This window comes from Rhinatrema bivittatum, chromosome 2, assembly GCF_901001135.1.
Source record: "Rhinatrema bivittatum chromosome 2, aRhiBiv1.1, whole genome shotgun sequence".
Taxonomy (NCBI): Eukaryota; Metazoa; Chordata; class Amphibia; order Gymnophiona; family Rhinatrematidae; genus Rhinatrema; species Rhinatrema bivittatum.
This window is the reverse complement of record NC_042616.1, coordinates 707,777,816-707,796,441: the sequence shown is the minus strand read 5'-3', so window position 1 is coordinate 707,796,441 and position 18,626 is coordinate 707,777,816. Positions and strand designations below refer to the sequence as shown.

The following is an 18,626-nucleotide window of genomic DNA, read 5'->3' as shown; positions in this document are numbered from 1 at the left end:
CAGCCTCAATCGGGGGGTTCTTCACTGGGGCTGTGACCTCAACGCCGGAGAGCTTGCTTGCTGGCAGTTCGGCCATGGAGCGTACGCCGTCTCCCTTGACCCATGACACCAAGCTTAGATCCGGAGAGCCAAGCAGACCCGCTCACCCTGGGAACAGCGTTATACCTTTTCCTGCTTCAGTGGAAGCAGGAACGACCCCAGAGTTGGTCCGGGACGAGAGCAACGCAGCCGAACAGGATAGGGACCTGAGAGAAACCCGTGAGTTGCAAGCATTGGGAGGATTAGTCTCAAGAGGTTCGGAGAGATCAACGATGGCCTCCGTGCCGTCGGTTCTGTATGCTGCTGGGTTACCATTATTACAAGGTACAGGGGTGAGTGGGGGTACTGATATGGAGGCGGGAGAAGCCCAACTAAGAGCTCTAACTGTGGGTCTAACAACATCTAGACCTGAAAATATTACCTTAGATGGGATTTGGACAATATTAAAATCGATAGAAAACTCAATCAAAATGCTGTCCCAGGTCACACTGGAAACAAGAAATCAAACAGTCTTAAATAATAATTTAATATCAAATTTTAATAAGAAGGTGGAAGACTTGGACAAGAGGACCATCTCTGTGGAAAATATACAACAAAAACTGATTGCGTCTGAAAGAATTGCAAGCAAAAGATTAGAGGTGGTTGAAAATGCACTAAGGGCACATAACCTTAGAATACTGAATTTTCCAGTAATAAGATCGATTTCGCCTTTAGAACTTTTCAAGTCCTACATGAAACAAATCTTAAAAATCCCTGATGCAGCCTTACCAATCATAGTGAAAGCAACAGCAAAATCAGGTAGAAGAGCAAGATCATCCAGGAGGTCAAACATCTATGTTGAATTTAACAAATATATTGGCGACGTCTCTGGAAACAGGGATTAATCTAAGTAAACCATTTCTTTTGTCAATTCGCTTTCTTATCGGAACGTAATCACGTCATGAGACTTTTCTTTAGAAATAGGCACATTTTGTTTTATGGGTATCCAATTTGGATTTTTTCTGATGTAATTAAAGTTACTCAAACTCGCCGAAAATAATTTTTAGGGATGCGTTCTGATCTACTTAAGCTTGGAGCCAGATTCATACTTGTTACGAGCGGCCTCCAAAGGCCTTGCATTCTGTTGAGAACGGTGGTTTTAGTGTGCCCATGGGCCTCAGCCCGACCCCGGCCATCCAGGGCCGAACCAAGGGTTGACAGTGGCTCCGCGTGGCTGGACACTCTACCCTCTGCCAGGCTGGCAAGCTCCCATGGCCAAACATCCGAGGATGTTGGAAGGTGAATGGTCCTCCGACCATTCCGGGCCCTTTCGGACCTGCTGCGAGCAGCATGGAGCAGCAGGCCTGGCCTGAGGTTGAGGGCAGACGGGCCTTGACATGGAAACACTGGAATTGATGCGACGGCATCACATGGCACATAGACACTTGGCAGAAGATGTGACACCAGGGCTGTGGATACAAGACACCAGGATCAATGTGGACGGCATCGCAGACGAGACACTTGACGAGGTTGATGCAGACGGCATCCAAGGCAAAGATACATGGCTGGGATGATGCAAACGGCATCCGAGGCAAGACACATGGCTGGATAAGGCAGACGAAGACACATGGCATCAAGGCAAGACACAAGGCATGGACATTGGCACTGTCTCTCAGGGCGCCCTATTCAGGCCACCCGTGGGACTGAGTCGCAGACCACCCTGTCCGTTACGCGCCCTACACAGCCCCAAGGCTGGTCACGGACCACGACAGGAGCGGGACAGCACAGGAAGACACATCAGGACCAGACGGCTCAGGAGCACAGGACAACCGTCCACCGGCAGGCAGCCCACCCAGGAACTACATCTGAGGGACTCCCGGCCTACCGGTACCAGAAGGCTCAAGAGCAGAGACAAGGCATGGCATGAAGGCAAGAACATCAGGAAGGCAGGAACACCAGGACGAAGACGAAGAAACCTGGACATGGACCTCAGGCGAAGACATGGAACATGGATCGAGACATCAAGGTGCGGAGCTCCGAGAAGAAGACCTTACAAGGGCCCTGGCAGGCGGGAGCCTCCAGGGTGAAGACATGAACATGATGCAAGGCAACGAAGAACTGACGGAGCAGCCCCTTTATAGGGCTGGAACCTGGAAACAATCATTAGGTGGGGCCCAGACACTTCCTGTGTCTGGCCCTTTAAATCTTGTAGAGCGACACGGCCGCGCGTCTAAGCAGGCAGTGCAGGAGCTGTGCAGGACCGCGGACAGCGGCCTGCACAGCGTCTGGCATCAGACGCTAGTAGAGAGGCAGGGCTGGCCTGGAACGTAGGCCCTGACGTCTGCAGCGGCTCTAGCCGCTGCGGGAGGCCCCGGGGGCGGCTCCTGCTGCTAATCGAGCCCGGGGCTGCGGCCTAAACGCCGCGAAGGTGGCGATCGCATCGGGGGTGTCCCTGCCCCGTGGGAGGCCGCGGCTTCAGCCGCGGAGCGAAGAAACAAGCAGGGCGGCCTCCTGGCCGTGTGGGCGGGCCGATGGCGGCGTCCTGCCACATCGGCGAAGAACAGCATGGGGGTGAGTCCGTGCCTGCTCGCGGGGGGACCCGCGGGCAGAGCCAATTCATAACAATACTAAAATGTCCTTGTAAGGCTTGTGTGAAATATATGAATGTTAACTATGCTTTTCAGGAATCTGAGCATCTTAGAACATTCTTAGTGGCCCGCTCCCTAGAAGCAACCATTTCAGGCTCGGTGTAAGGAATTGGTTGTAGCATTATTTGGTGTGCATATCTTTTTCATGTGTGTGTTTTTTCTTTACATTATAGACGCCTCCCAATTTTCTTATAATTTAGATGTCTGAAATATGTATATGATTTGGAATAAGAAATATTCTGTTGTCCTTGAAATTTTTCCTCTTTTCCCTTGTTAAGACATTGGATTTTCTGTACAAGAGTTGTTTCTTGGGATAATTTCAAAATTTGAAAATAAAGAATTAAAAAAAAAAAAAAGACATGTGCATGTGTATTTTGCGTGCGAAAAAATATAACTTTCATGTGTAAAACCCTGATTTATATGTGGAAGTCTGTATATTTTAAAACATGTGCATAATTGAAATTACCAGTTTGCCAAAGCCTCTACCAGTTCACCCAGGCCTTCTCCAGGTCATCAGGACCTGCATAAGTCTTCACCCTGAACTCCTTGCCGTTCATCCAGATCTCCCACCCAACCAATAGCAAACAACAGATGAGACAGATAGTTGCACAATATAGTTAGCAAGTGTAAAACTGCATGAATGAGTTTCCAAATGTACAAGCGTAAATCTCTTATAAAATAGCAATTTGGGTGTAACTCTTAGCCTTGCCCTGACTGCTCCACTTTCCATATGTAAATGTACACATGAAAATCAAAATCTGCCTGTATTTTGATGTTTCTATAAAATAGCATGTGGACAAGCAGTGGCATGCAGTCAGGGCCTTCAAGGGATTCAGTGAATCCCAGCTCAGATCAATTTCCTTTATTTAATTTTTTTTCTTTGCATTTTTTTTCAAGTAAGGAAGGGATAAACCAGATCCATGCCTGACCTGATGCTGCACTCAACCATCACTTCCTTACCCCCACAGCTGGCAGCAGGCATCGGGTATAAGTGAACGTTGTCTCTTACTGCCATGGGACCAATCTCACAGCTTATTATGAGATCGGCCCCATGACAACAGGAGTTCATGTGGCATCAATGTGACTGCCACGGTCTATGCCACCCACAAAGAACCGTGATCTGGCAGGCTACCACCATGGAGCCCATCCTGCGGCAGACGAAGAAGACAGGAGACCCCGCAACCCGGCGTCGGCTAGTGGAGCCCATCCCATTGGCAGCTTAAGATGAGTCCTGGCAGGCCACTGAGGGGAGGCTGAATAAGAGAAGACCTGTGACCCAGTGGCATGGCAAAGAAAGGGGGAGGCCCTGAACCTATGTGAATGAGTGAATGAGAGAGAACTTAAGTGTGTCTGAGAGGAAGCTACTGAATGTGAGAGAGTGCCTGTGTGCGTGTGTGTGTGTGTGTGTGTGAGTGAGTGTAGAGAGCCACTAAATGTGAGAGAGTGCTAGTGTGTGTGTGTGTGTGTGCAGAGAGCCACTGAATATGAGAGAATGCCTGAGTATGTGGGTGTGTGTGAGGGAGAAAGACCACTGAGTGTGAGAGAGTGCCTTTTTTGTGTGAGAAAGTGCCTGTGTGTGTAAAAACCAGAGTGTAAAAGAGTACCTTTTTATGTGTGAGGGAGAGGGAGACACTGAATGTGAGAAAGTATCTGTGTGTGTGTGAGGGAGACAGAGCCACTGAATGTGAGAGAGTGTCTGTGTCTGTGTTTGTATTTGTGTGTGAGCAGAGAGCCACTGAAATTGAGAGTATGTCTGAGTATGTTTGTATGTGAGGAAGAGAGAACCACTGATTGTGAGAAAGTGTCTAAGTGTGTGTGTATGTGTTTGTGTGGAGAGAGCCACTGAATGTAAGAGAGTGCCTGAGTATGTATGTGTGTGTTTGTGAGGGAGAGAAAGCCACTAAGTATGTTAGAGTGCCTGGGGGGGGGGGGATGAGAGAGCTACTGGGTGTGAGAGAGTACCAGGGTTAGTGTGTGGGAGGGAGAAAGAGCCACTGAGTGTGAGTGAGTGTGTGTGTGTGTGTGTATGTTTGAGGGAGAGAGAGCTACTGAGTGTGAGAGAGTGCCTTTTTTTGTGTGAGAGAGTACCTGTGTGTATAAGAGTCAGACTGTGAGAGAGTGTCTGTGTGTGAGAAAGAGAGAGACACCGAGTGTGAGAGACTGCCTGTGTGTATGTGACGGAGAGAGAGCCATTGAGTGTGACAGCATGCCTTTGTGTATATGTTTGTGAAGAAGAGAGAACCACTGAATGTGAGAAAGTACCTTTGTATGTGTAAGGGGCAGAGAGCCAATGAGTTTGAGAAAGTGCCTTTGTATGTTTGAGGGACAGAGAGCCACTGAGTGTGAAAGAGTGCCTTTGTGTGTATATGAAAAATAAAGAGCCACTGAGTATGTGTGTGTGAATTAATAGTGTGTGTATGGAGGAGAAAAAGAGGATAGTTTGTACACCCTCCCCCACTTCCCCACAACTAATCCAGGACACCACAAGGTAACTGGAAACCCAAAGTTCCCAGGAATGGAGAACAGAGGAATTTTTTTATCCTTATTAGTTTTAATTGGTGGATGTTATTTGTTATGTCTGCTGTTTTTAAATGTTTTATTGATGTATAATATTTGCAGTGGTGTTCTTTCCTTTGTAGGGTTGTTGCTGTTTGAGTCCTGGAAGTTAGTGTTGTTTTGATATGGCAGATTTGTCTCTTGGGGTAAACCGTGTTCTTGGCAGGCTGTGATAGCTTTTATGAGAGCTATGTATTATCCCAAAATACTGTACATGAGCTATCGAGACAATATAGGACCCATCTTTAGATGTGAATATCTCTGATCTGACATCTGAAGAAGAGGCCTATGTAGTTTTAAAAGCTCTTGTACAATATTTTTAGGTAAAGGAATTTATTTTGCAGTTATTAACAGACAGCCTGGCTTGTTCTGTTTACCTAATAGGTGGTGTATTAGTTTTTTAGGATCTGATGTAATATTTGAATTGTTGCCTTTTTATACATAAGGTTTTTATTGTTTGAGTACTGGCAGTCAGTCAGGTTTACTATTTTGTAATTGTTTATTCATGGCTTTCTGAAGGCCAAGCCCACACCCAGTGCATATTACAAAAAGCCTAATGTGATATGGGTTCCAACTGCATTTTATATGTTGAGGACAGGGAACAGAGGGCACAAGACTGCTGAGGGAGTGTGGGAGGGCAGAGGGAACAGAGGGATCAAAATTGTTGGTGACTCGGGAGTTGGGGGGGGGGAGTTGGAAGTGGAAAGGGGGCTGAGGGAACCGGAGTGAATCCCCTACTATAAATGTCACCGCACGCCACTGTGGGCAAGTACAAGCATCTTACATGCATACACATCAATTTTACACGCATAACCTCCTTGGAGAATTCACGCCTGAGGCTTTATTCCTTTTCTGTATGTATGGAGGAAAAAGCTTAGTAAATCAGGCCCTAAATGAGAGCACAACTGAAATGAGTTTGTTAGTGTAGCTCTCAATAGATAACTGTTGATACGATAACTTAACACAACTGTTGCTAGTGATCTCTGCTCAGAAGGGGTTTACTGCCTGGGAGGCTTTTGCATAGTAATATAGTATATGTTGGCAGAAAAAGACCCAAGAGGTCCACTCAGTCTGCCTAGCAAGCATGTCTGTCTGGAGAACCTTGGCATGGGCAGCTTGCATACACCTATTTTTAGATAATGTCATTATTCTTCCACGTTCACATGCACTACATGCCCAGAACCTGCAGTTTAAATCTACTGGCAAGCTGCAGCATTCTTTTCCTTGGCATGTTGATTTGGGGTTTGGTTTATGCGTGTAAATGCTGTTTTGCACACTTAAAATAGATTTTATGCATGTAAATTGTCCTTACGCACATGAAATTGATTTGTACGGGCAGAAAAATAGACATACAGGCATAAGCACAAAAAATGAATAAAACCAAATGCACAAGCCTAATTTTAACTCTGCAGATGTACACTAATTCTGTACACGATGGTAATGAGAATTGTTTAGCTATTTTTACCTTGTATAGCTGGAAATTCATTGCATAAATCCATATTCGAGCACATCAGAAAGCAATTCATGTTTCCTCCCTGAATCCAGGCATCCATGATAGGTTGAGCAAGTTATAGCTTTATCTCATTGCATCCCTGTTCTTGTAGTTCTGTTTCCTCTAAGGACAGTGGTAGGGTTGATAGCTCACGCCAGGTCGACTGAACCAGCTGATCCATTCCTGGTTTTGCCCCATTGCATACATGGACATATAGTTCTGATCTAAGGGAGATCAATGGGACAATCAGAAATTACAACCCCACACATGCAACTGTTCAGTCAACCTGGGGTGAATTGGCAACCCTAGGTATTAGGGCAAAACCAGAATTCGCCTCAGTCAGGTGACACCTCCTATACAGAAATAACAACCAAATGCATGGATGGTGAAGTCTCTGCTTTGTTTTTCTAAATGGCTCTTCTATTTGTTTCACAGGCTACAGGAAACTGGATCCTGCACTGCAGGCTAAGTTTGAACTGCTGGTCACTGTCAAGGATTTAGAAGGCATGTCAGAGAACGCATTCAGCGACAATGCTAAGGTTCACATCACTGTAACGGACAACATTTGGCAATCACCTGACCCAATAGATGTTAAAGAGAATTCCACTGACCCTCATCCAGTTAATATTACTAAGGTAGGAACCGTGTAGCTAAACGATGGCTTTTGTCCTAACAACTCAACTAAATTGAGTCCATTAGGGGCACTGTGAACCAGTCCTAATTTTTCAACTTCCATTCCTTAACATTCTGGTATTAATTATCTTGCTTTATCCATACTAAATGCAGAGTCACAAATCCCAGCATGCTTGAAGTTGGGAGCCGGAAATAAAGGACTGGCTCACAATGTACCTGATGGATTTGAGTTAATTGACAGGTGTGCTTGTGACAGTGATAACACACTCACAGGCTGATACAATAAAAATCGCGGGCGCACAGGCCACTCTCCTGTGCGCACGATTCAGAAAAAAAAATTATTCAAATGAGGGCCCGCAGTAAAAAGAGGCCCTAGGGACACTAGCGCGTCCCTAGGGCCTCTTTTTGGACAGGAGCGGCGGCTGTCAGCGGGTTTGACATCCGATGCTCAATTTTGCTGGCGTCGGTTCTCAAACCCGCTGACAGCCATGGGTTCGGAAACCGGACGCCGGCAAAATTGAGCGTCCGGTTTTCAACCCGCAAGCCACGGGCCGATTTAAAATTTTCTTTTTATTATTTTTTTAATTATTTTTAACTTTTGGGACCTCCAACTTAATATCGCCATGATATTAAGTCGGAGGGTGCACAGAAAAGCAGTTTTTACTGCTTTTCTGTACACTTTCCTGGTGCCGAGAGAAATTAACGCCTACCTTTGGGTAGGCGCTAATTTCTGAAAGTAAAATGTGCGGCTTGGCTGCACATTTTACTTTCTGTATCGCGCGGGAATAACTAATAGGGCCATCAACATGCATTTGCATGTTGCGGGCGCTATTAGTTTCGGGGGGGTTGGACATGAGTTTTCGACGCGCTATTACCCCTTACTGAATAAGGGGTAAAGCTAGCGCGTCGAAAACGCGCGTCCAAACGCGGGTTAACAGTGCGCTCCATCGGAGCCTAGTGAACCGTAGAACAAAATTCTTGCCAGCCTGCTTCCCATACAAAATTTGCTCCTTGGAGAAGGATGGCATTAAAGGGCTATCCCCCCCCCCCCCCCCCCCAACTCCTTCCTCTTACTCCTGCCACCAGGGTGTATGACTAGAGGGGGGTAGTCAGCAGGAGGTGGCTAAAGATAATCTGCTGCCTGAGAGGAGGGATGAGACGGTGACCCCCCCCCCCAAAGGCACAACACAGCTGCAATTACTGGAGAGAGTCAGGGGAGGGGTCCCCTTTAGAGTCTGGCTCTTTCAGCAATTTGATATACTGGGGAAGGCAGGATCTGGAGTGGCACATAGATTTGCATACAGTGGAGGCAGTGCATGCAAATCTTTCTCATGCATATTCATTGCAGATATCCTGAAACCCTGGCCTGCTTGTGGCATTCAAGGACTAGAGTTCGCCATCACTGCACTAGGCCTTAAAACACCAATACATCTCCTTTTCGGCAAACAGAACAAGCCAGGCTGCATCTACACCAGCAGAATACCTCATCTCAGTCAGAAATGCAGAACACAAATAGACCCTCACCAAATAAGAGTAAAAAAATCATAAAGTCAGGGCTGGATTTAAAATTATGGTGCTCATAGGGAGAGAGCTCAGGGTAGGGTAATTTTCCCCTGATAATCAGAGAATAGTGAGGGGGGTCTCAGTTTTCAGGCACCTTCAGAATTTGTGCCCAAGGCATGTCCGTATCTTGTCTATGCCTAAATATGGCCATGCAGAAAATATAAATAGAAAGATGCAGAAAAAAATGGAACTGGAAACCACTATAAGTCACACTCATATGCAGTACAATAATGCAAAAACAGAAACATCACCATTCCTCATAAAACAAAATCAAGAGATATAAAGCAATCATAAATAGTAAACCATAATAATAAAAAGAATATTTCAAACAGATGACAAACAGAACATCTAATAATTAAGAAGAATTAAACAAAACTTTAAACATTTCCCAAAAATAAAATATTTCAAAACAGCAGATATATCAAATAACACCCCAAAATGAAAACTAATAAGGATAAAAAATTTCCCACTCTCCATACTTGGGAAACTTTTGATTTCCGTCATTCGTAGATTGTTGTGGATAATTGGAGAGCAGGTGGAGTGGCAGGAGAGGAGTGAACACTCAAACCTTCTCCTTTCTCTTTCATCTAATCACATGTTCACACACACACACACACACACACACACACACACACACACTGATACACTTTTTTGCCCTCTCTTTTCACTCCCCTTTTACCTCTTCTTCCTCACACAACTTCACCCCTTCCCTTCCTACAAACCTCCCTTTCTTCTCACTCACCCCTCTTTGTCACTCCCTTCCCCCTCCTAGTCATTCCTCCCAGTCAACTGCTCCCTTCCTAATCCCTCCCCTTGCCTCATCCCACCCTCTTCCTTCCCTTTCCTGTCACACTCACCTACTCACCCCCTTCCCTCCCAGTCAGCCCTTCTCACTCTCTTCCATTCCCTCTGTCACACCCCTACCCCCTCTCACCACTCCCTCCCTGTCACTCACCTCTATTCACCCCACCCTCTTCCCTTCCCTCATTCTCACCCCTTCCCTTTCCTCTGTCATACACACCTTCACTCACACTCATCCTTCTCTTCCCTCTATCACTTGCCTCACACCATATCCTCCCAGTCACTCACATCACCTTACCCCACCCTCTTTCTTTCCCTCATTCTTACCTCCTTCCCTTTCCTGTCATATCCATTCACCCCCTTCCATCCCAGTCACTCATCTCTTCACTCCACTCCTCACCCTCTTCCTTTCCCTGTCACACACACCTTTACTCCCACTCAACTCCACTCACCCCTCTCCCTTTCCCTCATTCTCACCCTTCCTTTTCCTCTGTCATACTCACCTTCACTCCCACTCACCCCTTCTCTTCTCTCTAACACTCACCCTCACCCCCTCCCATCTGTCACTTACCCCTCCCATCCCAGTCACTCACCTCAATTTACCCCCTCCTCTCCCAGTCACTTACTTCCATTCACTGTTCCCTCTTCCCTTCCCTCATTCTTACCCTCTTCCCTTTCTTCTATCACACATGCCTTCACTCCCTCTCACACTTTCTCTTCCCTCTGTCACTCACTCTCACCCCTTCCCTGTCACTCACCCCTCCCCTCCCAGTTACTCACTCATCTCTCCCTCTTCTCTTTCCTCATTCTCACACCTTTCCTCTGTCACACACACCTTCACTCCCACTCACCCCTTCTCTTCTCTCTGTCACTTACCCCCTCCCCTCCCAGTCACTCACTTCCACTTACCCCTCCCCCTGTCATTCACCTCCACTTACCCCTCCCCAGTCACTCACAGCCACTCACCCTCTCCCCATGACCAGTCCATGTTCAATAACAGGATTGTTTGTGCTCACTCACTCCTCCCCTCCTCTCTGTGACTCACCTTCACTCAACCCTTCCCTTTACTCTCCCTTACTCTGTAACTTCCTTGCCTTCCCTGTCACTCACCCACTCACCCCCACTCACCCCTTCCCCTTCCTCTGTCACTCACCCTACACCCCTCTCTGTCACACCTCCCTCCCAGTCATTCACCTCCACTCACCCTTTCCTTTACTCTGTCACTCAACTCCTTACCTCCTTGCCTTCCCTGTCACTCACCCACACCCACCCTTCCATCCATCCATGCTTCCATCCACCCTACCACTCCCTTCCCTCCTCTCTCAGTCACTTACCACTCTCATGCTCACCCCCTTCCCACTCACCACCCCCACCTTTCCATCTCAATCACAACCTGTCATATAATTCATCTCTCCCTGGTTCTCATCACTTTTTTGATGCTGTCATATCAGGCCTCATCTGACTGGCAGGTGATGGGAACCCTCCAATGTGTCAGAGAGTGCTGCCACGCAGGTCTTCATCTCACTGATGGAGGGTGGAAGCCCCGCCAGCACATCAGAGGGTGCAGCTGCATGGGGCCTCAACTCGCTGGCTGGGGTGGGTTATTTTATGCCGCCTCCAAAATCATGCTGCCTAAGGCGACCACCTCATCCTACCTCATTATGGGACCGACCCTGGCAGTCAGGATGGGGGAGATATGGGAAGACAGTCCGAGGGATAATGGGTTAGAAGAGTAATATCAGGACTGTGGGGTTATTGAGGGAGCCTGGACAGCCCCATGACCTCCCTGCTAATGCATTTTCTTGTGTGGCTGCAGTGTGATATTTCTTCCATGCTAGGCAACCCTTTATTTTGGGCCAATTACTATAGGGGAACCTTCAAAGCTACTGATATACAGAATTTGGCTGCGTTTTGGATATCATTAGCTTTGTGAATTAAGTGCAAAGGTTAGTTTTAATATATGCCATAAGAGGCCGATATTCAGCGCTACTTAGCCAGATAAGTAGGGACTTATCTGACTAAGTGGTGGCGGCTGAATATCTGATCCCATTCAGTAGATAGCCGGATAAGTATTGGGCGAGATATGGGCATTCCGGGAGGAGCTACTTATCTGGCTAACATAGCTGCATAAGTAGCGATATTCAAATGTATCCAGTTAAGTTAACCAGATAAGTTAGACCATAAAGTCAGTTTTCCACTGAGGACATTGGTGTGTGAGATAACTTTGTTATAAAATCACCCACCCAATATGTGGGCAAACTTACAGTACAAGTATCTGTCCTGTATTCATGTAAGCTTACCCAGACTGAATGCAGGCGCATACTTCTGCATTTTCAAGTATGCATGCAAATTTTCTGGAAAGTTTTCTGCATGCATTTTAGCAAGTGCAATTATGTGTAAGTAGTTTTGGTGGGGTAATTTTCAAAGTAATGATACATTTGTAAGTTCACTTTGAAAATTAGTGAAATTTATGCGTGTATTTTCTTTCTTATGCAGACTGTTACTAAATTACCCCCTTAATGAATTGGCCCCAAATTGAGAAAAAAAACCTTCAGTTCATCTAGACCTCAATATAGTTATATTTTATAACCTGAACATTTGAATAAAACTATTTTAGTGCCCATCTCACTTTAGTAGTTAATAGAATACAAGAAGAACAATAGTTTCCTTTATCAGCTTCATTAATTTAATTCCTCCTTAAATGCCTTTAACCAATTAGATCAGCTATGTAAAAACATATTCGTAATATATTTATGTGTATGTGTTCCTAGTATCTTTTTTGTTTGATGACCTATCTATATTAAATTTTCTGGATATATCAAGGAGGAAATGAGGGCTCTGACGGGTGTTATTTTCACATCCATGCATACACATGTACTGCAGACGTGCACATGTGCGTGTCCTGGAAAGAAGCTCCTTTAGTTCTGAATGGTACTTCTTACATTCAATTTTGTCTGCTTTCTTAACTCTGTTTTGAAATAAATGTTATTTTCTCATCGTTATCTGCATGATGAACAATTCTGTAACCAGTTTAGTGAGAGAAGCAGTACAAAGAATAATTTGAGATAGTAGTGGTTAGCAGATTTTCATTACTAGTGCATTATATTTGTTAACATTCCCAGTTCTCTCAGTGCAAAAGGACAATGGGAATGAACAAGTGCTAAAAGGGACAGTACAGTATAACCACACTGGAGAGACGCAGGTTGCAAAGTGAATTATGCAATGGAAAATTCAAGTCAACCTTGTGTGTTCTGAGAACTATTACAGACTGAGACCAGTCCTGTTATCATGTTCAATAACAGGATTGTTTGTGCGTACTTCTGTGGTATTTGGCAATGCATTACTTTTGGAAAGCCTTTTCATGCCTGGACCAGACTAAATAGTTTTTTGGTATTTACCCAATACATTTATTCTAAGAATTGTGCAAGCACGGCACGTTAAAGTGACTAACTCTACAGCAGTGTTTTGGAGGACTATACACAGAATGATTAAATTCCTTTGTAGAAAATGGTTTACCATCATATTTCTCATTATAAAAAGGAGAGTAAGCATAATACTGACTGATTTTGATTCAGAATTAATTTTAAAACACTAGTTTGAAAACAAAAACCTTTGTAAGTAATTCAAGTAATTTTATTAATTTTCATGTTTTATAGTAGAATGGATTCTTTTTAGGTTGTGATATCTTTTGTTGGACCAACATCAAAATAATCAAAAGATTTTTCAGTACATATAGTAGGATTGCTGTCAAGTAATGTCAGTTAACAGAAGCTTAGTCTTTACTTCAGAAGGCTTTAAGTTTCTCATTAAGGGGATCATTTATCAAAGTGCTATATGGCATTGTCACATGCAAAAAGCACCTTTAATACATGCGAAAACACCATAACGCATGATGCGATGCAAATTAGGAAAAGGGGAGGAGTTTCTGGCCAAGTGGACCAGCTTTGTAATTTGTGAAGCCATATTGCACAGCTTTTAACAATGTTTTTGCAAATAGCATTTTAAGCTGCTAGGAGGGGAGGGGGAGAGAGAGGGAGAGGGAGGGGGAGGGAGAGAGAGAGAGAGAGAGAGAGAGAGAGAGAGAGAGAGAGAGACTAGCTATAAGGCCCTCATACTAGGTAGGTATTTATCCTCTATATGAAGCCCACCTAGCTACTTGAGGTGAGGTTTAGGTATTAGTGAAGGGTTAGAGGCCACTTTGACATTCAGAGTGCGATGTATGAACAGAACAGTGCACTCTTGTGACGATTCGATGACCTTTGGAGTGAGGAAACTCACACAATGATGAGATTTGTACAATGTTCTCTCAACCTAATTTGATGTTACCCAGGTAGAGAATCCATCAAGCTAGGTTGAGAGAACATTGCACAAATCTCATCTTTGGGTGAGTTTCCTCACTCCGAAGGTCATCAAATCTTCACAAGCGTGCACTGTTCTGTTCGTACATTGCAATCTGAATGTCAAAGTGGCTCCTAACCCCTACACTAATACCTAAACCTCACCTCAAGTAGCTAGGTGGGTCTCATATAGAGGTATAAATACCTACCTAGTATGAGGCTCTTACAGCTAGTGTATCTCTCTCGCTCTCTCTCTTGGAATTAAAACAATTCTGGCACTTAGTGCAAAAATGTTATTGCAGTTTGCAGGAATACCTATGCAAAGTGCATTTCAAAAACAACCTATTACCATAAAATACACCCCTTTTCCTATTGCATGCGATATTTAGTGCATTTTGATAAATCCAGGCCTAAGATTATGATCAGAAAGTGCTAAAAGGTTGCTAGACTTTATTTCACACTTTTGGAACATTTTCTGGTCTCTAGATAGCATACATAGATGTGGACTAATTAATCAGGTACTATATAGTACTGTTTATGCAGTTATTATTTCTCTACAAATAATTGTATTTGCTATATCTTAATGCATTGATTTTGATTATTATCGGAGGAGACATTGATTCGCAATATCCTCATTCAGTCAGTCCAACAATCATCACACTTACAACCTGGTCTCTGTTCCACAAAATACATGTGCCTGTTTAAACAAACCTGTATTGATTGACCAATTCAGACAGGAAATACCTATGAAGCATCTTATTTTATGCTGATTAAGACTCTAAATGAGAAACAGAAGAAGGAATTATGATTTAGCCAAGTAGAAAAGTAGATTTAAACAAAATAAAGTGTATGAAATTATCAGAAGAAATTAGGAATGTACAGAGGAGAGATTTTTGTTTTGATTCATTCATTCATTCATTCATTTTATAGGGCACATCCACTTCTTTCATTAATTTCAAATGGAAAAAAAATGTTTATTTTATTTGTTCATTCATTTCCCATTATATTCAATGGACGAAGCAATGCAGCCTATTTTGGATCCCAGCTTAGGATTTTCTAATAATTTCTAATGAAACTGGTGCGTAAACATCATCAGAAAGGTGAAAGCAAACCAATGGAACAAGACTTTGCCAATGTGGCACCAAACGAGGCATGAAGAGCCTAAGGAACCACAATGGTGCAAACCGGTGCCAACAGTGGTAGGACTTCTCCAAGGCACTGTCAGAGATGCAAAAAAAAGGCAGCAAAACTGGCCACATCATCACAAAGCTGCAAAAGTGGGGCACAAGGCACCAAGAACAGTGGCATGACCTCCCAAGGCTGTACAAGAGAGGCAAAGAGGCAAAGAGGCACCAAGTGTGGCTGCCATGCATAGCTCAAGGCACCAAGAAGAGGGAACAAAGTGCCAAAAGAGGCAGAAACCCCTCAAGGCAGAGATAGAGTGTGAAAGCAACTGAAAGAGTGGCATAAAGATCCCAAAGCATTATGAGAGCTGCAAAGCAGCCACCCAGAATGGCAAGAATACCCCAAGGCTCTGATATCTTCCACAATCTCTTCGTTATATCCTTGAAGGATGATGCTGGCTCTGGAGTTGAGATTGAGAGTGGACTCTGAGGAAAAATGCCTGGGGCATCACTCACACTGTCTACCTTCACTGCCTTTTCTTGCTGGGGGTGGCTGTCATCACTATTAGTATCATTATCTATCTCCTCCATCGTTGAACTTGAGGCTAAGATGCTGCTGACTAATCCTCCCAAATTTTCTTTAGCTACTAGCTCTTAAAGTTCTGATTCATGGAATTCCATAAAAGATTCTTCTTTTAATCAATTGTAGAAAATGGGGCAGATTTTCAAAGAACTACGCACGTAAATCCAGGAGGATTTACGCTCGTGGGGGGTTTTGCGCGCCGGGCCTATTTTCAAAAGGCCTGGCGGTGCGCGTAAAGCCCCGGGACGCATGTAAGTCCTGGGGCTTGAAAAGGGGGCGGGGCATGGGCAGTCCAGGGCGGGGTCAGTGACACCTGGCACAATGGCCATTTGCTTGGAGGCAGGCGCAAAAGGTAAAATAAAGAACTGGGGGGTTAGAGTAGAGCTGGGAGGGAAAAGGTTAGGGGAAGGGGTGGGAAGGTCAGGCTAGGGGGGAAGGGAAGTTCCCTCTCAGGCCGCTCCGATTTCGGAGCGGCCTAGGAGGGAAGAGAGGAAGCCAGTGCGGCTCGGCACATGCAAGGTGCACAATTGTGCATCCCCTTGTGCGCGCGACCCCGGATTTTAAAACATGTGCGTGCCTGCGCTTGCATGTTATAAACTCGAGCATACGTGTGCGCATATTATAAAATCTACCCCAATATAATTTCTATTGCCTCAGAATCAGTAAGAAATGTGAAGGAGCATGTAGTTGGTTTTGGCTGTTGCACTTCTGCTGCCCCAGTCCATGTTCCTCCTCTACAACTCTATGTCTTGGATGGCTTTCGTGCTTTTGTCTTGAACTGCCATTGCTTTCCACATCTGCCATTCTATAGCTAAAAAAGTCTCTCTACAATTTCAGGACAAGATTAGTGCCTTTTTTATTGCAGCTACTAGATGTAGACTGGGCTAGAACTGTACCACTTCCTCTTCTTCTGCCAAAGCCGCCAAGGCTGCCATTCCATTCTCTCTCTCTTCCTGACATAATGGAATTTGTTGAAGTGAACTCCCTACTAAGCATTCGGATGTTATATATGAATTTATTTATTGATACTGAAATGTACTCTCACTCACAGTACACTCACTGTATGAAGAACTGTCTGTCACAAAAATACATACACAGACACTTATACAGTGTATGTGTCCTATGCTGTGTGCACTGCTGATTGGTAAGACTCTTCTCTTCAATCTGTCAGTGTGCTATGCTCATCTCACCATCCAGAGACAAAAAAAAATCACTAGCACTGCTTTAATTTCTATACTGTCTCCCACCCTGACCCTCCCCCAGTGAAGAAAAAAAAATCAAAATCATCAGCAGTATACTGCCTCTGTCTTTCTGGTGGAGTGAGTGAGATCACTGCAGCATAAAGAAGTTCAAAACAGCCCTTTACTAGTGCCAAATCCAAAAGTTTCTAAACTTTTTTAAAAAACTCTGTGAGAGTTTTTACAAACACATCTTTCTCTGCCAACAGCTAGAGAGGAAACACAGACTACTTCTTGCACATGCTTAGACTTTATATTAGGAGCGGGTCAGTGTTACTTGATCCAGGTAGCAGCTATAGGCTATTTAAAAAGATGCTGCACCATGATTTCTCCTCTCTATAGTTTCCTTGCCAATTTGTCCTGTCTCTATTCTGACAAGGCTATGAGTTCACACAGTAAAAACTGGTTTGCTATAGTTACCAGTTGTTTTTTGCTTAGCAGTACACAGCCATAGACTTTGATGGGCGATAGACTTGAATGGCAAACTTAAACAAATAAGACAAGTATTTTTATTTCATTTGAGGAGCCCCTCCATTTGTTTCAGGGATCCACAAATGAAACTAATATGGACTCATTCATTTTGTTTTACCCATTTGTTTCAAACAATTGCACATTCCTAGAAGAAATATCTATCTCCATATGAAATGTAAAATTGGAATGATGTGAACAGAAACTGTGTCCAGCATAACAATGTTTTATGCCTCGGGCTAAAGTAAGGGCTACATTTTTGCAGAAAACACCAAGTTAATCATAATAAAAATGTCCTAAAGTCATGGAATAAATGATAACCCCTGCCTCTCTCCAAAGTCTTTGACATAACCAAGGATGTTAGAAGTATATGGGAAAAAAGAGGGTGAGGGGAGATTGGCGTGCTTTACTTATGACTGACATCACTAAAAAAAAAAAAGAGAATACATAAGAAATTAGCCTTATGGATTCAGTGAGTAGATATGTAGGAAACATTTTTAGCATTAAGCAAAAATGTTGAAAACTCACATTCTCACCATTGTGACTATGTTTCTAAATAATGTACATGTCTGTAAATATGTTTTGCCCTCAGAACTAAATGTGAAAATTCCTGACAAAATTGATGAAAAATAGTGAAATTCACTCTTTTTGCTGCCATCCCTGTAGCACTGTGTTGTTGGATTGTTTGCTCAGAGTCCAAAATTTTAGTTTTTATTTTTGGGACTTCAGGTAACCTGGAATGACCCTGGTGTAAAATACGAGCTAATGGAAAAGGAGAAGAAAGTTACCTTTCAGTTGCCTTTTTCAATTGATCAAGATGGAAATATCTATGTGACTAAACCCTTGGATAGAGAAGAAAAAGACCAAGTAAGTGCATATGAGAAATCCCATCATGCATCCTTTTTCAACATGAATAGTAAGTATAATGACAACAAAGAATGTTAAACTGGCAGTGCTTAAAACAAGGCTAGAAAGAACTGTTTCTTATTGACTGGAGCGTGTCTAGATTTCAGGACAAGTTTTCAGATAGATTTTAAAAATCCCGTTTTATAGTAATATTACTGCTATCTGACAGTAGGTTAATAGATTTCAACTGCAAGAAATATGAACTTTGTCAATTTGAGAGTGATGGTTCTTCCAGGGGCATTTTTGTTGTTGTTGCTTC

The 18,626-nt window shown here is 43.9% G+C and overlaps 1 protein-coding gene and 1 long non-coding RNA gene across 3 annotated transcripts in view; one reads left to right on the top strand and one right to left on the bottom strand.

The window, feature by feature from the left end:
- CDH17 (cadherin 17) overlaps positions 1-18,626 on the top strand; it is a 183,281-nt gene that overhangs the window by 65,361 nt on the left and 99,294 nt on the right. For both annotated transcript variants that reach the window (XM_029591692.1, XM_029591693.1), the window contains exons 6-7: positions 7,150-7,349; positions 18,191-18,328. In XM_029591692.1, the coding sequence (XP_029447552.1) occupies positions 7,150-7,349; positions 18,191-18,328 (338 nt within the window). The remainder of the gene's footprint in view (positions 1-7,149; positions 7,350-18,190; positions 18,329-18,626) is intronic.
- Positions 6,694-18,626, bottom strand: part of LOC115085542 — a 42,446-nt gene continuing 30,513 nt past the window's right edge. The window contains exon 4 of the long non-coding RNA XR_003854892.1: positions 6,694-6,938. This is a non-coding gene — a long non-coding RNA (uncharacterized LOC115085542). The remainder of the gene's footprint in view (positions 6,939-18,626) is intronic.